The sequence below is a fragment of the Thunnus thynnus genome, chromosome 8 (genome assembly GCF_963924715.1).
Source record: "Thunnus thynnus chromosome 8, fThuThy2.1, whole genome shotgun sequence".
NCBI lineage: Eukaryota > Metazoa > Chordata > Actinopteri > Scombriformes > Scombridae > Thunnus > Thunnus thynnus.
In genome coordinates, this window is record NC_089524.1 from 28,098,420 (window position 1) to 28,122,613 (window position 24,194).

Sequence of the window (24,194 nt, forward strand, 5' to 3'; positions counted from 1 at the left end):
AAGATGGAGAAGCAACTTTCATCACTAGCCAGCAGCTCACTGGTAGTTTACAGTTCATGCAGGTTTAAGCTCTAAGAATATGTATAAAATGCTGTTTTTGTGTAAATTACTGATGTTTAGCTCTCAGTTAGCCAATTTTCACAGGTGAGCTAGCAGAGAAAATTAACATGGCTGATGTTTTTTCACAGAGTGCATAACCTCATAAGCTAAAACCTTACTACTTATTGCTTGTTTTTCTTTATTTTTATCAAGCTACTGAGATAGATACTGTCTTGTCTAAAATTCATTAAAAAAAAAAACCAAAAAATAAATTAAAAATAAAACACAGACAAAACAACACGAAACTGATTAAACTATTTTTTAATTTTTATTTCATAACAAATTATTATTAATACTTGCAATAATTACTTAAAATATGTTGTTGTTGTTGTTGTTGTTGTTGTTGTTACTGAACTTCTACGTCATAAAATAGTACACATTCCAGACAGGCAATACTCAAAAAAAAAAAGAAAACTCTTTAAATGAGTCATTCCTTCTCGCTCACCATATTGTTTTACTCATATAAACTTTTACATTTCTCAGTGTGGCTGCTTCCTGTGTGGACTGCATAAACTCCAATAACACCGCGTGGCACTTGGAGGCACAAAAAAAACCCCAGGTTGGATCGAGGAGGGGCCCCGTTCATAGGAGGGGCCAGCGGGTCAGATTTCCAGGGGAGTGCGACCCCTGACCCGCTGACGGACGTCCTGTCTTTGCTGAAACTGCGCGCATCCGCTGCTCCACGTACGCAACAGCAGGCTGCGACCACTGGCGGAGGCCTCTCCACATGATTTATAAATCATCTGCCCAGCTGTGGGGGACTGTCCTCCTACCTCAGCATCCTTCCCAGCAGTAGGAAAAAAAAGGGAGAAGCTAAACAAGCAGAAGTTTTCCTCAGACTGGCGAAAAGAGGAGTCGACATGGATGAAAATGAGCAGTTTGTGTGACTAAACGAAAAGACTGATGAAATTCTTCTCCGTACGCTGAAAGAATGATAACATAGCTCGCACTTTGTGTTGTGTTGTGTGAGAGGACACGAAAACCTAAAGTGTGGGGAAGTTTGAAGCGGGGCTGGCTATGGCGCGCCAGGGCGAAGACGCCGGGATGGCCAAAGCTACAAAAGTCAAAAGGCAAAGAAAGAAGAAAACCAAGGAGAACAAAACCAGGACTGTCCACGCAAACATACTGTATGATCACGCCAAAGGAGAGGAAAACCCAAACCGACACTATGCAAACAATAAGATTAAGACGACCAAGTACACTGTGCTGTCTTTCCTGCCAAAGAATCTTTTTGAACAGTTTCATAGGTTTGCCAATGTTTACTTTGTGTTTATCGCCTTGCTGAATTTTGTTCCAGTTGTCAATGCATTTCAGCCAGAACTTGCTCTGGCTCCTGTAGTTTTCATTTTATCTGTCACTGCCATCAAAGACTTATGGGAGGACTACAGAAGACACAGGTCGGATAAAGAAATCAATCACATGGATTGTCTGGTCTACAGCAGGTAAGTTGGGCCTAAACACTCTTAGCCAGCAGTGTCCAGATGTTGCTGAAACCTTGTGTGTTCAGTTGTTTTTCCATTAGTGTTCAAAGTACACACTGTCCTTCTCTAATGCATCTTGCACACATTCACATCAGCTGTTCCAGGCTAAAAGAAAACAATCAGGACACATTTTCTTTACTTTCCTGCCAGACCATGCAGACTGGGCCTTCATGCATGAACCCAGCTGTCAGTCTCTTTGTAGGATTTATTCATCATTTGTGGCTTCAGGATGTGAACATGTAGGCCTTAAAGCTAAACCTGGCTAACACATGAGGAAGATGACATGTGGAATCCAAAAGTCCAGAAAACCTTTAGTTTGTCGCCCACCACCGTGCTCACCTATCTGTCAGAGAGGCGTGTGAAACAGAGAATACAGATGTTCCCGTCTTGTCATACGCTACCTGACGACCTGTCTCTCCCCTAAGCTTTCTGTACTACTAACTATTTGACCCTATGTGCGCAGAGTGTATTTTGCTAATGAAAAGCAGCACTGTCGTTCACGTACAGAGCATAATTCATGGTAATCAAAAGGCTCAGTGTTTAGTGGCTCCACAGTTTTAGTTGAAGTCTTGACCCAAGTTGTTCTGTCAAGGTTGGACATAATTGAATTTTCTTCTGCTGTGGCAATATTGTACAAAACATTCCCTTTCTGAACCTGGCAACAGCTGATTTGACTTAACCTACGTGCTACTTTTTTTTTGTTTTCTCAAGGTTAGATACACAGTCACTTAAACTCTGCATTGATTTATTTCTCTGGAGAACTTCTAACTGCAGGTGAACCACATCTAGATACATTTCATCTTCAGACAGGCACTTTTTCACGTGGCAAAGTACAGGGAGGTTTTATTTATGTTACGGGAAATTCCAGTTTTATCAGAAATGCTAATATTTACAAAGTCTGAATAATGGAAACATGATGTTTCTTCCTGTTTGTCATGACAGATTTACTCCAGAATTTTCCTACTAAATGAAGACGTAGCCATGACCAGTCAAATCACACATTAGCTCTAGTGAATTTAGTTTGTTGAAAACTAAATACTTGGCTCTCATGTGTTTTCCAGAGTGCTAACAACATCTGCTGCCCACAAACAATCTGGACTACAGGTCACTGAACGTCCAGTTTATCATGTTGTTGTCCGTCCATATCTGGATAATTAATTAGTGATGTGTGTGGGCCACTTTTTCACTGCTCTATTTACTGTACTTGTTTTGTTGTCTTGCACAAAGAATTGACAAGAAAGGAAGATTAATTTCACACTCAAGCAACACTCAAGGACAGACTTTTGACAGCCAGTAGACTGCAGAAATAATGAATTTTCATCACGCTGCCCTCGTTTCACTTTTTATGTTTGGTCCAGAAAAAAAAGTATAAGTAGGTTTTAAAAACACTACTGTTGTGCAGATTTGATTTTCTATTTTTATCTATACAAAGTAATGAGGCATATTATAGCAGTTAGAAATCCTTAAATACAAACATAACAGGAATACCACAATTGTGAATTTTCTCTATTTGAGACTATTGACCTCATCTTACAACAGCAGTGCCTTTAACCTTTTAAACAAAGATCACCAGTAAGAAGAGCGCAAGGAGTATTTCCAACAGCTATAGTATTCATAGACACACTATACTGGTATGTTATGGTTGCACTGGGCTGTGTGCATTTAATAAGGTGTGAAGACAAAGATAACAAAAACCATTTGCTCTTTAGATTCACGCATATGAAATGTAAATTTACCCGTCAGGGAGTCTGCATATATTAACATTTTTAGGATTTCATATGTGTGATTATTTATGGCAACATATACTGTATCTCTACCTTTTTGTAAGAAATATCTTCTGTCTTCCTTTCACCGGAGTAGTGGCACATGCACTCAGCACAAAAGTAGAAAACTGAAGACAATGTCTAAGAGAAGCTTATTTAAAGTTCCCTGCACTCAAGCATGTGTTTTATTTATTGTCACTTCAGTTGGATGTTTGAGCTTCACTGTGCAGAATGATGTATGTGCAAAGTTTGACACTAGAAGGCTGTTTTCACATTCATCTGCTGAAGGAGGAAAGTTTCTCTGTTCTCATCTTCAATCTGAGTTAAAGCCGACAAGTAGGATTATTGACATCACAACTAGTTTGGAGCCAATGACGGTCCAGTATGCAACTCACACAAGTGTGATGTGGAAACGTGAAGCCTCCAGTGCACAAACGCATACTCTAATGGACTTTTCAGTGAAGTAGGAGACGTATTGTCTCCAGCGGCTAAACTTGAGAAATGAGTAATATTTGTATATTTGTAGATTCAGGATGTTTCAATGAGAGAGAAGGAGGAGATGACATATTTGGGATTTTAATGATGTAATTAGACTTGTTTTGTGGAAAAAATGTGAAAAAAATATCAGACACATGTTATTATTTCAAGCAGAGTATTTTTACATATCATAAAACATGTCTGGAGGGGTCTTCAAGCTTATTTATTTCAAATAGAGCATCTGTTACACTGCTTGCAAACTAGCAAGATGAGGGCATTTTAATATAAACTCCTTTTATTTAGTAAACCATATTATACTTCAGAGTCTTATACGGCCACTTCCACCCCTACAGATGAAATCCTTGTCCCTTGGCCTTGGTCTCTTGCAGTTGTAGACTCTTGTAGAGTCACCTCACACCTTGCATTGAAGCTACTTTTTATGTAATAGCAAACTTCAAGCACTTACTTGGCAGGTTTATTCTTTGTCCTCAGGATATTGGTTCATTTTCAGGTAACGGCAGAGTAGGAAACGTTACCAACATGTTTTTAGTTCAGTCTTGCGTGTTATATGTTCCGCGTCAATGTCGATTTTTTTTTTTTGTTCCGCTCACCATCAGTTTGTCCAGTCTGGTATATAGCGTGCATGGAAAAACTCTGATTTTCATGCTGACACCACGTGCATTTCAGTGACAAAATTCAAGGAAAGGAATGTTTTTATGTACTCGGATGCAAGTCATTAATGTCAGTGGGGGGTTGTTATGAATAAATAACTGAGTGTTTTTCTTTACAGTTGTGGACTGTTCTTTATAGCGTGCAAGATATGTATTATTTAACATATTTGCTACCGGGAATATCAAATTGGTCAGAAATGAACCCTGGTTACCATTAGCAAAGTCTCAGAGTTATTATCCATCCTTGAGTGATTTTGCACGTTAATGGCTGAGAGTGCAGCGAGTCCTGCACAGAATAGTGACATCACATACAGTGTCCTACCGAGACAGCATTGACTCATTTTGTGGTGAGAAGAACAACTCGGTTGACTAAAAATAGAAAAACCCTGGTGAGACTTTTTCAAACAGTGTCCGCCATGTAACAGAGATAATATTGTGTCATATGAGTGGGATTGTTCATCAGTTGTTTAACCATCCGAAAAGGTCCAAATCTCATCCACCTACACCCCAAAACTGTTATCCTATGAATATGCAGTGTCACATTATGCTGACATCAGACTGTGGTTGGACAGGTTGCGCTAGATGTGTGTGTGTGTGTGTCTTTGCCTGGAGATTTTAGTATTTTGATGGACATGTTGAGCAGGACGTCTAGAGAAATATGTTTGACTATGCAGAATTCGGGAGTTGGTTTAGTTTCAGCATCAACAAACAGGCTGTCTTTTCTTATGCATGACATGTTTGCTGTCCCATACAGATTTATGTAAGTCGAGCTGACGTTTCTGTTTATAGAACCACCAATTATTGAAAACAATAGCTCCGTGTCTCTTATCCCGCGGCTTACACCAGCTGTTTGCCCTCTCATTGTTCTGGCAGAGCCGAGAGACGTTATGTGGAGAAGTACTGGAAGGAGGTGAGGGTGGGAGACTTCATCAGGCTGCGATGTAACGAGATCCTTCCGGCCGACGTTCTGCTGCTGAGCTCCAGTGACCCGGACCGCCTGTGCCACATTGAGACCGCCACACTGGACGGAGAGACCAACCTCAAGCAGAGGCAGGTCGTCCGCAGCTTCTTCGACCTGGTGAGATGGCTACTCGGCTACTACTAAATTTTGATAGCAAAAAAAAGAAAAATCACCTTTCCCAAAAATGTGAGTGTTACTATGGTTACACAAGTGACATAGAAACGTTCTGACCAGCATATGAACTATATTCTCAACCTTCAGCCAATCAGAAACGAGTATATCCCCAAATAATGAACATTTACCCATATTGTAGTGTGCTTTTTAGTGAAAAGCTGTAGATTGAACAGCTCCTCTCATAAAAAATACCCTGTAGGTCTGGGTATTGTATGAAAAATAACGATACCAGTACCAATGCCAGTACCCTTAAAGTGATACCGATACAAATAGAGTACTTCATCCCATATCTTTTGTTTTTTTTTTCTACTTCATGCAATACGCATTATATGAATGGAAGCATTCAGCTGCATAAAATGTCACCACTGCTCCCCATCCAAATGATTTTTACATGAAGACATTTTGAAAGTGTTGAAATTATTGAAATGTTTATTAAATAACTGTACAAAACTGTACAATGAAGTATTATCACCACAGACTGTATAGGTTGTAGCTGCTGCGTTAGTGGGCCAATCACACGTCGCATTACATTTGAAGAATGGTTGAGGTGATTGGCTGCAAGCAAAACCATACAAACAGTCATGTTCTTCTAGATCTGGGTACAAAAAGGATTGAATGCAGGTGTCATTTGACTGGAGAAGTTTTGATGCTCCTTGGTTCTGGGTTATTTCGGTCGATACCTTAAAGGAATCGAGTACAAATACCCAGCCCTAGTAGCCTGTGCAGTTTTTTACCTCTAGTAGCGCTATAGAGCAGTTTTTTTTACGAGTGTTTTGTTTGTCTCATGCATGCGTAGGAGGACTCGCACAGGAGGACAAACACATTTGTACCAATGGTCTCACATGAATCCACTGATCTACAGGCAGCAGTAACGTACCAATAAACGTAGCAACATACCAGCAAAGGCAGGGAAGAAGAAGAGTGCAAACTTGTAAACGTGGATGTAAACAATGCAGGTTTCAGAAAAAAAAATCAAAAATCAGCTTTGTAAGTGTTTTACGAGGCAGGAAATGAGTATGATGCGTTCAGGATCTGTCACCGCCTGAATAACCAGCTGTTTGTTGTCTGTTTGCAGGATTGTGATTTTGACCCTTCGAAGTACAACAGCATAATTGAATGTGAAAAGCCCAACAATGACCTGAACAGATTCAGAGGCTACATGTGAGTATTATCTCGTCTGCTCAGTTCTTTATGGTATGTGGTGGTGGTGATCAGATGATCAGCTTTCTTATTTGTTAACTCACATTACATGTCTCACGTTTCATTTGTATGTCACTGTAGGTTAATGGCTGCAGTGAGTAATGAATAATGTTTAGTTCCAATATGGAAATTATGCGAAAGTGCGGTTTTGTTTACAAGCCAGGATTTTCCAACTTATAATTATGATTTGAACAGTTTTTCCAGGTCAGGATTACAATTTGCCTTCTTGGGATGTGGTCGCAGCTGGGTTTGCCCTGATTACTGAAGCTGTAGTTCCTTGGTCTGCACCAGAACTTGAGTATTGACCAACAACATGCTTCCCTTCCTGTGTTACACCTTGCGTCCCTTTTTGTTTACAGTAGAAAAGCTGCAGGTTGCAAGATATGTATTTCTCAAGATGTGCAGACATGATTGGTGGGTCCAGTATTGTAGAAGATGAGAAGGATTGATGAAGTTTTACTCCATGATTCAGTTCATCATGTCGTATTAATCTGTTTGTCTCCTTCATTAACCACATTTGAGCTAATTGCTATTTAGATTGTGGTTATTGTTGACATAACTGGTGACTAACCAGTGTGTGACCAGTGACATCTGTTCACCAACATGTAGCACTTTATACTGGTGTATCAGCCCTGAAACACTGAACAGCGTTGAACACTTAATAGGCAACTCCACCTATCCTACAGACAAAGGTCAGTCATGAGGAGAACTACCCAGCCTGTGAAAACATGTTTTGTAATGTCTTCTGTTGCTCCGGAGGAGATTTTTCAAGTCTTAGATAATAACCCTAATGATGTCATCAGGCTTATCTCACCCGTGGACTTGGATACACATGTTTTTGAAAGGGGATATATCATGCTTGTTATGATTTGCTGTTATTTTTTAAGTCAGATGTCAAACATATGATGTTAAAGATAGTCAAAAGCTTCAAAACTTGAGGCGAATGTCTGTAAAAACGCTCCCGAAAGTCAAAAGCCCAGGCTTCAGTCTGCGCTTTGTTTGCAATGTGACCTCTATTTCCTCCTGGTGATGACATCAGATTGTTTCGCACATTCCCATAAAGGCCGGCCGTTCCGTAGCCTTCATCGCTAAGGTTGTTCCACGGGTTGTTCATTTCACACTTCACACTCGCATATTTCGAATTAGATTCAGGCTCAAACATGTACAGATGCATTTGAGAAGTTTATATTTCATGTGAAGAACAGAAAGAAGAAGTGAAATCCTACTACTACTTCTTTTTGTTTACATAGCCTCCGGGAACCAATCAGAACAGAGTGGCCTCATCAGGAGACAGGAGCTATAACGGCCTGTTTCAGACAGAGGCTGAACTGAGGGGCTGCATAAAGAGTCAGTACGAGATAAATAAGGAGTTATTTGAACTGTAAATCATGCAGAGATAATCCATTAGAGTCTTAGAATATAAATATAGACCTGGAGATGTGCGTGATATTTAAATAGAAAGCCTGGGTTACAAACTGGGAGATGGAGTGTGAAAGATGTGGAAGGATTTTCCAGGAAGGGAGGATCTAATAAATAAAACAATCCAGTTACAGTATAGGAAGTGTAGGATTCAGGGTTTGACCCACACTGGGGACTTAATCACCGGAGTACTCCTTTAAGATATTTATGTTCATGTTTATCAGTGATAGGCACTGTGTTTGCATTGGCCACTTCTCAACTGTTGCCAATTTTACAGCAAGCTGGATTTGTGCCAAGTGTGTCTCCATGGTCTGTTCATCGAGTCTCCGCAGTGAAATGTGTTGGATAAGTTTGTGTGAGGTAAAAGATGAGAAACCTCCTCTGAGCTTACAGTATAGCGGCCAAGCTGACCTGCACTCGCATGATTATGACATTTATTCTTTGCTCAGAAGGAGACCAGATGCTACAGGTATTCGGTTGCCAGGCTACAGTGGAGCACTGGGCACAGCGGCGAAGGTGAGGGTAGAGGGTTGGGGAGGAGAGGGGGGGGCTTGTCTCAGTAGTGTTTTATTACATTATGGCCAATGGCACTGAGTCTAATCTCTCTACCTTCCAGGGAGAGAAAGCACTCTGCGTCTCAGAGTGTTATCAATTTCTCGAACAGCGTGAGCTATGAACTAGGACGAGCTGTGTGTGAACTACGGCCGCCCGGAGCTCAGGGACACTGTTATTAATCTATAATGGTGGTGACGTGTCAGCCTGCCTGCTGTCAGAGGCCAAAGGATGACCATTCCTGTTGGTAAACATGCTGACAGTTGCGTGACTTTGAAAGAAGCTACAACAGAGATGATTAAGAGCTGCTCCTGGCTAAAGGTTGCGAGCTGTTTAACCAACACACTTGTAATCCTTGATTTAGTAATGGGATTAAGGCTGACGTTAAAAGCTCTGCTCTCCCCCACAACAGGCACATTTGCCCGTCGTTTAATACATCTCAACATGCTGAAAGGCTTTTTCTGAGAGGGGTTTGAACTTCTTTGGTAGGCTGACTCAGAGCATGAATGCAGTCTTTGTATGACATCTACACCCTAGATGAGCCTGACAAGCTTTAAACATAAGAGTCTGAAGTCTGAGGGTCCGCGATGAAGCGGTGAATTGCCTGATTGACTCTAAACCCGAGGGGTTTGTGTGGAGCGGTAGCACGGTCAGTGCCTCTCTATCAGAGGGAATTTGTGCTGAGATAAGGGCTCCTGGTGAGGGAAGACCATGATGCTTTAGAGCGTGATCGATTGAGGTGCTCAGCAGAATAAACTGATGTTGTCTTCAGTGGGACTCTGCTATCAGGGATACTGTATTTCTTTCAGTGCTATCAGTATTTTATTTATGTTTTATTTTGCCTTGGACCAGCACTTCCAGTAATTTTTCAAGTATTTTGTAACCCACTTTTGACAGAATCCATCGAAGTGGCAGAAGAGATGCACTTTACAAAGAAAACCTGCTGCTGAGAGGCTGCACCATCCGCAACACAGAGGAGGCTGTGGGAATAGTCATTTACGCAGGTTGGCCCCCCAAAATAAGCATGTTGTCAGCTGCCGCACTCCATATCTGACCCCTGAGCAGTTGCTGCTAACGCCGTGTGTCTTTGCAGGTCACGAGACCAAAGCCATGCTGAACAACAACGGCCCGCGCTACAAGCGCAGTAAACTGGAGAGACAGATGAATGTAGATGTGTTCTGGTGTGTCATCATCCTGCTGGTCATGTGCCTGTTTGCTGCTGTTGGTGCGTAGCAGTTTAAGAGTTAAACAGTTAATGTTGGAAATCCTTGTGATCCAGTGGAGAACTTTCAATTTTATTTCTTTGGATTTATTGAGAAAAAGAAAATAAAATCTCCTTTTTGGATTGAGTTGTATTTCTATCTCCTCCTTCCAGTGTTTATATGAGTTGACCTTGTGGTGTTGCTGTTCCAGGTCATGGGCTGTGGATGTTTCAGTACGGAGATAAGAGGCCTGTGTTTGACGTTCTCAGTCCGGAGGGGACAGACTTATCACCCATCATGTCAGCTATTTATCTCTTCCTCACTATGATCATCGTCTTTCAGGTACGAAACAGGGAGAAACTGAATGGAACAAAGACACAGTGACGTGATGATATGAACAAGGCATATCACTAAGTTTGAAATGTTTTACGCCACTGTATACAAGCATTGCTATGAATCAAAGTATTGACTGTAGTTATTGCAGCCCTCAGGATGCGTGACCTCTAGATCCTTATCTTCATTTTATATCTGGAAAAGCAGTGAGGAAGAAAATGCTTCATGCTGCAAAATCATCTTTCTAATAAAGAATCAAAATAAGAACCAGTGACTGACACCTGGCAGCTATTGATCCTTTTTTTATTTCTTTTCCCTGCATGCAAAAATGTCAGAGAAAATGTCGCCCTGTCCTGTATCAGATGTTGCTTCCAGTTGACCTGGTATCAGGTCACACTTGAAATAAATGGAAAGTTAGTGAAGATAGCAGTTTGGTTTCACTGTACAAATAGTAACTGTTTGTGGTTGGAGACCTTCCAGTATTGCCAGACATTTCTTGATACACTTTCAAATAAACACATGACTCTGTTGGCTCCAAGGCACAGAGAGAGTGTGCGGGCTGAATTGTCCTCCCAAAAGCTATGACTCATTTCTCCAAACTACTTTCCAGAAATGTTGTTTGGAAATGTCCCACTTGGGGATACACCAACATTTTTTAAACAATCAAACCTATACCCAATACACCTATATATCATTACTTGCACTGTGAATATTTTGACCTTTTTTAAAAAGTGAATGAAAAGCTGTAAAACTCCAAAACATTGATTATTTCCAACAGTGTTTTAATAAACAGTGGTGTAGTTGAAGGGGTACCTCATCAACGCTACCATTTATTTCAGCTGGTTTATCCATTACTATTAGACAAGTATTTCAACTGTTTCATTCATTTTAGGGTTAGGGTATTTTAACCATTTATCCATTGCTTTTAGCGAACTATTTCAGCCATTTATCCATTACTTTTAACTATTTCCACTGTTTCTCCATTAATTATAGCTATTTTAACCATTTATCGGTTACTTTTAGCGATCTTATTTTAACTGTTAATACATAAATTTTAGTTATCTTTAGTTGAAGGCCAGCTGTGTATTTTGTTCCTCTATTTTAACCATTTAAACCATCTACCCATCAGTTGTTTGGCTAATGGTTTCAACTCCTCTGCTTGCTTGCTAGTTTTCACACACTGGCAATACATGGTGTTCAGGTGTTAAAGATGACTCAATATGTGGATTTTTTTTTTCTTTTTTTTTTTTTTCATCAATTCAAATCATAATTTCTATTTTTCAAGATTAGGTGAGCTACTCCACAATCCTTCCATGCACCCTCAAGCGACTGCAGAAGTACCCCCAAGAGGAACAAGGGGGTACAAGGGGAATCACTGCTGTAAAATGTATTTACTGCAAATGCTTCACAAAATAGGCCGGGGAAACTGATAACCAGCTGTACCTCCTTTCTAATAAACACTCTGTCCTCTCCCAGGTGCTGATACCCATCTCCCTCTTCGTGTCGATTGAGATTGTAAAGATCTGCCAAGTGTACTTCATCCATCAGGACATGGATCTGTACGACGAGGAGACAGACTCTCACCTGCAGTGCAGAGCTCTTAATATCACTGAGGATCTCGGCCAGATGCAATACATCTTTTCTGACAAGACAGGCACGCTGACGGAGAACAAGATGGTGTTTCGACGTTGCACTGTGGCAGGAGTGGAGTACTCCCATGACGCCAATGGTGAGACAAGCCAGCAGTACTGTACAACATAAACATCCTCCATCCCCGTTCAAAAACAATTAGCAGCTATTGCCTTTTTAAGTCACTCTCAATGATATGTGTCTGTGTGTTATCCAGCTAGAAGACTTGCTATGTACCAGGAGATGGATTCTGAGGAAGAAGAGTGTACGTCCCACGGCGGTACCCTGCCCAGACGGGACAGCGTGACCAGCCACCAGAGCGCCCGGGTGGTGCTGCGCTCCCAGAGCACAAAGTCCCACCGCAGGACAGGCAGCAGGGCGGAGGCAAAGCGAGCCAGCATCCTGTCTAAACATACGGCCTTTAGCAGCCCTATGGTCAGTGCTCTTCACTGTCCCGATGTCCTCATACTCTCTGCTGTCTGCTCTCCACTGATAAACTCTCATCTGTCATGCAGGAGAAAGATATCACCCCCGACCCTCAGCTCCTAGACAAAGTCAATGAATGCAGCAGTCAGATGGACTTCATGCGCTTCCACAGCCAGCCTATGTCCCAGCTGCCCTCTGATCTCTCTGACATCATTGATTTCTTCATCGCTTTAACCATCTGCAACACGGTGGTTGTGTCCTCTCCAAACCAGCCCAGGCAAAAAGTAAGAGTCACCTCAACAAAATCTCACACCTACTTCAGGTCAATATGGGACGACTTTATCCCAATGTAGAAATTAATGAGATCGTTGATTTGGTCCGATTGACTGACAGAGAAGTGTTTTTGTTGTTTTACACTGAATTTGAATGTAACCGTAAGAGCTGACAGTTGAAATTGTCTGTTTTTTCACTGGTTCTGCTTTGACTCTTGCCTTTCTCACCCGTGTGTGTTCTGTTTGTGTGAAAGTAGACTGTCACGTCTAACTAGCAGTTAAAGCAGGCCTTGTGTTTAATTACTTTAATAGACATGTCTCTTGGATCAGTGAAGCAGCTAAACTTATAATATTGTGCCGACAACATATCAATGCATCGGAGCTCTCTTGCTAAAATAAATTGAGCTCACAAGAGGCTCTGTGGCCTTCTGATGAAAGTCGTTTTTAGTTGTTGACGACCATCGCCAGCTGGCTACTGTATTTACTGCACAGGATGCCATACTGTGCAGAGATATTGTATGACAGGATACATTCATTGGTTCATTATAATGGGTCACAAGCAAAAAAAAAAGTTGGGAACTGCTGCCCCAAGCCACCAGGACACCCCATATTTCTCATTTATGACCTCATTTTGTGAGAAAAATATGGTATCATATCTTTTGAGGATTCCTACAGATGTCGGTGCACTGTCTCCTAGAAAATCACATTAATAACTTTAGTCTAAGTCTATATTTTTTTGCTGTTGTTGTTTTTTCTGTTCGTTTGCAGTCTTTGAACTAGTTTCTTCGTGTCAGCATGCTCCTGAGATTGGCTGTAAAACAAGATTAATGTCTAGAAAGCTGGGAGGTATGATAGGGAGCATCAGTGGGAGATCCAGTAGGGGCTAATTCTACTGATATCCTTCCAAAACGCTAATGCAAGGGCCTCTCTAATCTTGCACGCATTTTGTTTTTCTTTTTTTGAACAACATGGATGTAGTTTCCATCTTTTGACAAAAAGAATTAAGTGTGTTTTACTAGTTATCCAAGAAAAACACTATCTCAATAGCACAAAAACCTTTCAAAAATACTCACAAAGTCTCCTTCTGCACGTAGCTTTCACTGTTCTGTTGCCTGCATCTTTGATGTGTGTATCCGTGTTTTGTGTTTTTGTGTGAGCCTGGGTGTGGTTGTCCTGTTCAGAGGTGATATCCTCTCCTCGCCACACTGTGCAGTAGCTCGCTTGTGCTGCCACTCAGATGCACAAATCTGTTCAGATTACGCTTTAGGCTGTGACACATTATTTATGTTCTTTGTTCTTCTGTTTGAAGGTTATCTGATAAGACAAAATCTGCACAGAACAATGTACCTTGTGTTTTTTTCCTTCTTCTTTTTGTATTGTTTGTGCTTTTTTGTTCTTTGTGCCAGTGTAATTGTTCACATTTTATTATGATGCCCTTGTGGCTAATCTAGCACCTGAATGATTTATATATACATATATACAGTATGCGTGAGAACTGAGGTTCCTGCTGCCAGCAGACCTCAAAGTGAGTCACTCGCTCTGCTATTGTCCTGCACCACCTTGGGATAAAGAATTGGCTAAAGGAATGAATCCAGGAGGTGCATTTCCATCAGAGCAGAAGTCTTCTGTACAACAGGAACTGACCTGTAGAATTTGCACAATTTGCAAAATGTAATGATGTTTGAATTAGTTTGATTGACTCAGTTACCATCTGTTCATTTGTGTCTCTTCATGTCCTCCAGGTCCGGATGAGGTTTGAGCTGAAGTCCCCAGTCAAGACCATCGAGGACTTCATCAAACGCTTCACCCCCAGCCGTCTGACCTCTGGCTCCAACAGCAGCAGCTCCTCCAGCCTCATCACCAACCGCTCCTCAAACAAGGGCTGCTCCAGCATGCTGTCCTCCCCCTCGGCAGAGAGCACGCTCACCAAGCTGGACGAGGAGCGTTCTCCCAGAGGCCTGGAGCACGCCTTCAGCCCTGTGCCGCCCTGCTACGACGGGAGGGCCTGGGCCTTGGAGGAGGGCGAGCTGCGCTACGAGGCCGAGTCACCTGACGAGGCAGCGCTGGTCTACGCTGCCCGGGCCTACAAGTGCTCCCTCGTCGGACGCCTCCCTGACCAGGTGACGGTGGAACTGCCCCACCTGGGGAAGTTGAGCTTTGAGCTGCTGCACACACTGGGCTTCGACTCCACCAGGAAACGCATGTCTGTGGTGGTGAGACACCCTCTGACGGACCAGATCACTGTCTATACCAAAGGAGCAGACTCTGTCATCATGGACCTTATCAAACCTCCTGACACAGGTAGGAAAACGCTCATTTATACCGTCACTGTAGCTGCAGTTTTATTGTGGTGTCCAGTTAGGAATTTATCATAATGTTAAGGTCAATTAAGAGATGGTACTCTCTTGGTAAATGACGACACTGCTGTTGGTTTGAAGTGCTGTGTGGCTGGCGCTGTATCACGTCCGCAGACATCTCAACCAGAATTGATGAATGGTGGCTGTGGACCAGAGATTGGCCACAAATCATTTGATGTAATCTTCACTTGGCACATGGGCTCACTGGACATGTCAACAAATTAAGAATATTTTCACTTGACACTGGTCAGTTCTAAATGATTGATTGCCTTTTGTTGTAGCTGCTTTGGGTTTTGTGTGATTACACAGTGAAAACACGTTTTCTTGAGCCTGCTCCCTTCCTGAGTGCTTGCACTGTCTGTGGACCAACATGCCTGCACAGGGTGGTGGTCTTTATCTTTATAGAGCACTCAACGTTTCACTGCCCACCTCTCACCCCAAACCTTCATGTTTTCCACTGATGTAAAGTTATAAACAAGCATGTTACGTAAGTAGTATTTTTAGAGCAAGTCACTGCTGCAGAATTCAATGCTACTTTGATTGGTCCTTTTAAAAAAAAAAAAACAAATAAACTTCCGGGCTTCCTTGTATATTTTTTCCTCTCTGATCTTCCGTACGCTTCAAGTTCTTTAACATCCTAATGGCAAAGGTGTACCAGCTTGTTAGTATTCCAGGCACACTAAGAGCTACACAGGCACTTTTCACTAATGCTCTGTACACAATCTGTCCAGAGGTGCTTAGTACAACTGTTTCAGCACAACCATTGAACACTTAACACAGCACACAGTAGTGTAGTGCTGCGAGTAATGGCTATTTTCATTGTTTGTTATTTTGTTGTTTTTTTATTACACGATTAAGGGTTTTAGTCTATAAAACAGTGACATCAAATTGCTTGTCTTATCCGACCAACGGCCCAAGACACAAATATATTCAGTTTACATAATATAAAGCAGAGAGAAGCAACAAACACTCCCATTTCAGAAGCTGACTTAATCAATTGATCAACTATTTTTTGGAAAAGCTGCAACAGAGTTAATACTAACTGAACCAGTGCTCTGTGGCCACACATTAACAGAGCGGTCCATCGATTATACTACTGCTCAGCCTAGAAAAGCGTTGTATTGTGTCCTCTGTGGCTGTGGAAGGAGGTTTTTAAAGTCTGAGAAAATAACCCTGATGATGTCATCAGGGCTTGAGACAAATTTTTAACAGAGAGCCTGTGTTATGAACTGGGCACGTGGAGTTGAAGGGTGATGTCTAATCTGTTTGGTTGGGTTTTGTACTCTGGTACAGTTACTGTTTGGTTGGTTTTATGCTGGTGTGAAAGCTGTCAATCTTTCTTTTTTTGTGATGATGAATATGTAATTTTAGTATGAATTCAAAAGATAAACTTCTATTAAATCTATCTGCTGATCATGATTTGTTAATAAAATCTCCACAACTTTCTAAGCAACATATAGCTTTGTTACTTTTTGGTAACCATGGTAACATGTATGCGCATCAGCACGTGAGCGCAGAGATTTTCTCTGATACCTCAGAATGTGAAAGGCAGTTTAAACAGAGGTGTGTTGTCCTTGTTTCCTGCTCTTTATTTTTAGCATTTCCCTAATAGAAAGTGAGTGAAACATAGCGACCACACATTAACTACCTCCTTTTTGTCCCTTTTAAGGTCCAGTTGCAGTCTCCACTAATAATGCTCTTCATCACTTAGGCCTAGATAGAGTTTGCACAATTTAATTTCCCCAAGTGGGTCCTTGTAGTGCTTGTACTGATTCACCAAACTGTCCAATCAGTGAGTAACCTGTCATCCAGTATGACTTCATGCTTACAGTTGTTGGTTCATTCATAATAAGTCAGTGTAAATTTATGAAAGTGTAATACTAAATCACCAGAGAGCTCCTCTTAAGATATCTGAATGTGTTTTTTTCTCCACACACGGCTCATGATTTAGTAAGATCTAGACTTATTTTCAGAACGTGATGCGGTACTGGGTGTAAAAGCCCCATAACTTGGTGATATATATTCCACATATTTATATTTTGATGGGCTGCATCAACCTGCGCAGCAACTCGTCTTGACTTCCTTTCAGTAAAAGCATGCTGTCATGTGGTGTGGGTATTTCATTTATTTCAGATGCCTGGTTAGTGGCTCCCTCCCGCTCATTAGAGGCAAGCAGTTCATCTCGACAAGGCATCTCGGCTTTGCGGTAAAATGGTTTCCAGCTAAATTATCCCCTTACGCTGAATCAAGACAGCAACACATCAATGGAGGAAAGCACTCCCATCTTGTTTTGGCATGTTTTCCAGCTGAGGTGCAGTCCTATTCTTTTGGAGGAATTCTGAATTACAATATGATTTATTGTATCGATTTTCCATTACGAGGACCACGCAGGTCCCTTTGCATTTAGGTACCGTGGGAGTGCTGATTGTTCATCATTTTTATTGCCCTCTATTGAGCAAAGCCTGAGCTGGCACAGTAAGCCATTTTCAGAAGTTTTTCACTTACTTAAAATTCACAAAGCAGTGCTGATCGCTAGAGGAGAGGCTCCATCGAGGCAGTTCTCACCCCACCCCACCCTTCCTCCACCATGTGTCTCAATTCAGCAGCTCTAATGGCTGGCTGGGTGTGTCCTCGCAGAGACAGCTCACTACTTTGTTTTACCATTGGGTAAAACCAGCCAATTAGAGCTCAGAATGAGTTGAGACTCCTCATAACACAGACCTCCATAATGGCTCCATTCAGGCGACACGGGAGTTGTTCAGTGTCACTAATAACAGTGCGCATGGAGGTGCTGGAGGTTCACTGTAGACCCTTGGGGCTTAGAAGTTGGAGCGTGGGCCATGACGTAACTGCAGTCTCGCTCCTGCTGCAGGCTCCTGTTTTAAAGAGAATTCCACCTTAAAACAGAATTTTAATTGTAATGTTATTTATCTCAATGCACCATTTTCACTGAAAGTCTTCCACTGAAGATATTAGATCTTGATGACAAGCAGTCCTTTAGATGATAAGCTTGGGTCTGTGTGCTCACAGTTCTTGCATTTACAACTTATTTGAACGTAAAAAAATACTATTAAAGCTGCCATAATCAATATTTTCATAATAACAGCAGATCAAATGCGTAAGGGGTCATTCATAGTGGTGAACTCACAGATAATTATTGCCTGACTCTGAAGATCTCCTCAGTTCTATAGAGCTTTTTAGCGTCTTTCAGCTCATTGTCTTGGTTCATTCTCACCCCTCTCATGCTGTCGTTTTTTGACTACAACAGGCAGCTGAATTCAGAAAGAAACCCGCTGTACCCTACTGCCCCATAACAAACAGGCAAGCAAAGTTAAGAGCAAGTAGGTGAACACAGTGGAGCATTTAGCGGCTGAAGAGGCAGGAGTTGTTGGAAACCAAAGCAGAACTATAAAGAGAGTGAATATTTGTCTGCTGGATGATCAAATAAGCAACCGTTTGCTGACACGTTACTTAAAAGCTGAGAAAATGTTAGTGTTGTGTTTACAGCTTGTTTCCCCTGCCAAGTGACCAAAGCAATCTGTGAATACAGGTTTTACATACAGGATATGAATACTTTTTTAGGTGGATTTTGCCTTTTTCATGGGTAGGAAAAATAAACATTATGCGTAGTTCCACCTGCGTCTGTAAGGCTGTCTGGTCCCAGCAGCTATTTGTCAAAAAAGGAAAACTCCTGCTGTCCTTGGAAATGCTTTTTTTTTCTCAGCCAAAGAGGAAAGAGAGTTTCTATCACAAACAACAAAAATCCTACAGAAAGTAGAGTTGTCAGTCAGAATCATTAGCGAGCAAAACTGAACATTTTACTTTTAAATGGGACAATCTTAAGTCTTTTATCACGGTGAAGAAAACAAGTCAGCCTGTCAGTGTTTGAATTCCTTAGATTACTGACAGTTTTTTGTTAATTTGCTCCCTTCAGTGAAAATGATTTTGCGTGGCGGTGCATGTGTAGCGGTGCCTGCCAAGCTGGTGTGTTATTAGTGAGATTACAAGGCTGGCAATCCGAGTGTTGGCTGGTGCATCTGTGTCAGGAGACTGATAAGGCCAATCTGTTTATGTACTGTCCCCCTGCCAGAAAGATGCCAAAGATGCTACACCAGAGACACACTTAAGCAAGACTAACAAAACATGATACTTCAAAACATGTATATGTCATATGTAATCATATGAAAATAGAATAGATCAGTTATGTTTGTAAAAATCTTTCTTTAATGAGCTTTAAAGTCTTATTTTGCTCAGTATTGTCCAGTCTCAGCTCGATGAGTAATATGAAGACTTGGTGAAATATACTGAGGCGCAGCATACATGGTTAATTTAGGCGTGAAGACAGATGGCTTTCATGTGCCTCTTGGAAGAAGCCCTTGGCAATCTGGAACCAAAATGCTAAACTACTTATGCCAGTTCCCTGAAAACAAGGATATTTAATCTTTCTCTTCTGTCCTTTTCTATTTTTTCCAGGTAACTCCAAAGGGAAACGCCAGAAAAAGATTGTCTACAGGACCCAGAACTACCTAAACCTGTACGCTGCAGATGGCCTCCGCACACTGTGCATTGCAAAAAAGGTAACAGGGATCCATAAACCTTTTAAGAAGTGCTGAACAAATGCCCTCTCTCATTAAAGTGCTTTAGAAGAGAGGAGCTGATGCATCTCAGTGGCTATTTGGCAGCTTGTGTTTGTAGTCCAGCGCAGATGATCACATGGGCCGGCCTTTCCAAAGTGACATTCTTCGTGACTCAGCTGCAATCTGTGCCACTTTCCCAGGCTGTTAATTTATGCTCTCACAAGTCAGGCTCATTATATCCCTGCTTGTGCAAAGCCCGTCACCAAAGCAATGTGATAAAACACCTTCTCAAGGTCTCACATTCTCCCATGGATCCTCTGCCATGTAGGCAGAGAATGAGAAGCTGGTCCACTGTGAAATTTCCCCTTAATGTTTTAACAAATGATGGTGTGTATGGATGTGTGTGTGTGTGTGTCTGTGTTTGTATAAACTTTTATGTGTTTGTTTCAGATTCTGAGCAAGGAGGAATATGCCTGCTGGCTGCAGCGTCACCTGGAGGCTGAGACGGCCATCCAGGGGAGAGAGGAGCTGCTTTTTGAGTCGGCCCTGCGTCTGGAGACAAACCTCCAGCTTTTAGGTAATAGTTATATTTGTTTATTCATTTTTAGGCCTCCCAAGAAGATGCCATGTCAATGCTACATTTGACGCTGGGATTAAACCCTGATATCCATGGTAATTTGTGTAGAATATTAATGCTGGCTCATGTTGCAGATGTTTTGGGGGGTTTGTCACAGTCGTGTATCTTCACCCACAGGAGCAACAGGCATTGAGGACCGGCTGCAGGACGGCGTTCCTGAAACTATAGCCTCCCTGCGGAAGGCCGGCCTGCAGATATGGGTGCTGACTGGCGACAAACAGGAAACTGCTGTCAATATCGCGTATGCCTGCAAACTGCTGGATCCCGAGGAGGAAATCCTGACACTGAATGCTGACTCTCAGGTGAATGGTGGCTTCTAGGATTTTATTAAGCCAGACTTGCTTCACTGAGGAGACAGAACAATAGCTTCACAAAAGAAATATAACACAAAAAATTCTTTTAATGTTTTTATCCTTAAAGGAATAGTTTTGACATTCCGGGAAATATGTGTACTCCCTTTCTTGCTGAGAGTTAAAGGAAAAGATTAAATACCACTGGCATGAGTGTGTCTGTTGACCAAGAAGCTACAGCCAGCAGCCAGTTAGCTAAGCTTAGCAGAGACTGTAAAAGGAGGGAATCAGCTAGCCTGGTTCCACCTCTAAAGCTCAAGTGACAGTAAGACTCCAGGAAGGTTTTGTGCCAATTAAACAAAAGAAATATAACATGTTAATTAGTGAGCTTTAGAGGTGGCGTGTAGAGTTGGTTGGCTATAGTAGCTGTTTCAGTCATAATGCTACGCTAAGCTCAGCAGCTGCTAGCAGTAGCTTCATACAGGTATAAATCTTCTCGTACTGTACAACTGTCAGCAAGAAAGCAAGAAAGCGAAAAAACATATTTCATCAAACTATTCCTTTAACATAATGTATTGTATGTGCTCATTGAAAACCACCTTTATTAAAAAATGAGGTTATTTAGTCTATTTTTATTTCAAACATGTAAAAATTAAAAAACAGATAAAAACAAAACAAGAATAATAATAAAGTGAAATAAACCTATACAACAAACTCAATAAACAAATTCTTATAAACAGTACAAATTTAATGTTACATGTTCAAAAAGGAGTAGGAAGAAGTGTACACTTATTTCTCCTACCCCTGTCCAAACTCCTCATCCATAAACTCATATATACAATTTATAAACAACTATCCCAATATCCATCCGGTGTCAATAAAATGAAACTTATACAGTTAACACAACCCTTCCTCATCCTCATATCTCTTAAAAATATTTGTTTTGTATATCTTCTTGAACTGATTTATATTTGTACTTTATTTTAGCTCCACATCCAGACCATTCCACAAATTCAGGTCATTTTAGGACCGGCAATGTTTAATTCTGTGCTGTTGACACATCTGGTTGCCAGATGTGAACCAGGTCAGGCAGTTTGATATTAAACAATTTACTGTCCTGAACTCCAACGCATTCTGTGTCTGTCTCTGAACCAGGAGGCGTGTGCATTGTTGCTGGAGGAGAGTTTACACTACATCCAGGCCAAATTCCTCTGCAGCTCTGCAGACCAGGCTGCCAAGACCTTCCACACTAACTTTGCGCCCTTCGAGATCTATCCCTCTTCATCTCCGTCCTCATCCTCCCACACTGCGCCCTTCATGGTGCACCGGTTGGGTCTGGTAATTGATGGGCGGACCTTGGCCTATGCCCTGGACAAGAGCTTGGAGGATAAGTTTCTGGCTGTTGCCAGAAGCTGCCGCTCGGTGCTCTGCTGCCGCTCCACACCGCTGCAGAAGAGCATGGTGGTCAAACTGGTGCGGAACAAGTTGAAGGTCATGACGCTGGCAATAGGTAAGTCACGGGTCAACAAGATCCACTTTGACACACATTCATATGGGTAATGACCCTTTTTCTTTGAGCTCTACATGAGATCACAATAAGACTTTTGCAATTAATACACATATTTTGATATATCTGTTAAAAAAAGGAAATCATAATGTTCCATCAGTGAACAAATAATTGGCCCTAGAAGTGAAATACATTCCAGTCTTGTTCTTCGCGGCTGTTCAGAGCTGAATTTGGGATGAAGCATTCCTTATTACCTTATTGATTTTAAACTAAAAGCTGTACTCTTGCACCTTTAGGCTATCACCAGGTGGTAATATCCAGTAGCATCCAGACAGATCAAAACACGCCTGAGCAAACAGCTGCTGACAGGTGAAAAGATCAGTGTGAAGAAAAGCTCAAAGCTCTTATTAATTCAAACAAAGAGATTATTACTTAAGTTGACTCATTTAATTCTTAAAGTAGTTTATCAATCAATTACTTTCCTTTTATATAAGAAACAGGTTTGGTATGGATTTGTACACTGGTGTTCAAATGTGAAAAGTTAACATGGTTCTATACATCCTTAATGTGTTAGAAATCAGTCTACAGATTGTTTGGTTTGTTTGGTCAAAACTCAGGTTTAGTAACTGATGATTCTGGGAACACTGAGTAACGACCAGGTGTCGAGCCTCAAGTCTGAAACTTTCACCTCAGCAGTGACTTCTTTAGACAGTTTATTGCCTTTTTTTTAAGTGTTAACTAGTTTGCTTTTCACACCCTAACGTGAACTAATGCCAAGCCTCATTTTCACTGCACAAGTATTAAACATCCTGCGTTTGGGCTCCTGCAGATTGGACTTGAGACTTTGAACGCTGGAGTACCCCTTTAAAGCAAACTCTATATTAAGACTGGACTCACAAATTTCAGGCTTTGGTAAGTGACTGTAGAGATACTGTAAGATCTAAGTCTACATGTCATCTACCAAACTTTACTAAAGCCTGCACTGGAACTTATCATCCCTGTGTGAACAACCTGAAGGTGTTTCACACAGTCTGATATTTTTGCTCAAACACATTTATATCTCGCCCACAGAATCTGAAACTAAGTGACGAATAAATAAAAGAAAAAGTGAGTGCTCCAGTGTGTTCTTCCTTCTATGGGGTCAATATGAGATTGCTTTGAAATTTAGGTTAGAGAGGAGTGCACTCTCATACTTACTGCATCCTTGCTGTGACCACTGAGTCAAAACAATGTTATTTTAAGGCACCTTAGTAATTACACATTTTGGCTTAACGAAGCAGCAGCATAATAGAGGTGACAAGTGAATGTGACTTATGACTCTTTTCACTGTTTGCCATTTATTTGTTCCTGCTGCACTCAGGAGGATCCGGTTTTTTGCCAGGCAAGCATTTTTCTGTCATTGCTATGTTAGCAGTAATGTGGAGGAAACACTGTAGCTCCTCACACTCTTTGATTTTACATCTCTGTGAGGACCGCAGGCGATGGTGAAGCTCTATCAACCATCAGAACAGTGATGTTAGCTTTACAACAGCAGGTTATCAGACCTCATCCACCTTATGTATATATATATATATATATATATATATATATATATATAGACTCCTGTAGTCTATATGTTGATTATATTTTACCTCATGTAGAACATCTCAATGTGTAATTGTATTTCTTTCTATTACAGCAATTGAAAAAGTTTACAATAAGCAAGATTTTAATAAGTAATTATGTTAATGCACGTCAGAAGTGCTGAGATAATTCAATTGATTTGTCAATGTGCAGAAAATGAATTATAGATAACAATTTCATGTAATGCCATTTATCAAGCAAAATACTGACATCTGCTGACTCCAGCTACTCAAATGTGAGGATTTTCAGATTTTATGTTATTAAATTGAATATTTCTATGTAAAGTTGAATAATTGGCCGATTAATCCAATAGTCAATCAACCGAAAAATTTTCAGCAACTGTTTTGATTATGGATCAATCATTGAAGTAATTTTTCAAGCAGAACTGCCAAATATTACCGTGTTCCAGCTTCTTAATTGCAAAGATTTGCTGTTTTTCTTTGTCTTATGTGAAACAGTTGTAAACAGTTTTGGACAGTTGGTCAGACAAAAAACAAGCAATGTGAAGACGTCACCTCTGGAAATTAGGACGGGTGTTTTTCAC

General features: G+C 41.2%; 1 protein-coding gene across 1 annotated transcript in view; it reads left to right on the top strand.

The window, feature by feature from the left end:
* Window positions 1-762: 762 nt before the first annotated feature.
* atp10a (ATPase phospholipid transporting 10A) overlaps window positions 763-24,194 on the top strand; it is a 33,750-nt gene continuing 10,318 nt past the window's right edge. The window contains exons 1-14 of the mRNA XM_067597754.1: window positions 763-1,541; window positions 5,365-5,569; window positions 6,702-6,787; window positions 9,695-9,801; window positions 9,891-10,022; window positions 10,211-10,341; window positions 11,809-12,061; window positions 12,179-12,396; window positions 12,477-12,671; window positions 14,402-14,960; window positions 19,490-19,593; window positions 20,044-20,170; window positions 20,348-20,532; window positions 21,676-22,030. Of these exons, the coding sequence (XP_067453855.1) occupies window positions 1,117-1,541; window positions 5,365-5,569; window positions 6,702-6,787; window positions 9,695-9,801; window positions 9,891-10,022; window positions 10,211-10,341; window positions 11,809-12,061; window positions 12,179-12,396; window positions 12,477-12,671; window positions 14,402-14,960; window positions 19,490-19,593; window positions 20,044-20,170; window positions 20,348-20,532; window positions 21,676-22,030 (3,082 nt within the window). The 5' untranslated portion in view covers window positions 763-1,116. The remainder of the gene's footprint in view (window positions 1,542-5,364; window positions 5,570-6,701; window positions 6,788-9,694; window positions 9,802-9,890; window positions 10,023-10,210; window positions 10,342-11,808; window positions 12,062-12,178; window positions 12,397-12,476; window positions 12,672-14,401; window positions 14,961-19,489; window positions 19,594-20,043; window positions 20,171-20,347; window positions 20,533-21,675; window positions 22,031-24,194) is intronic.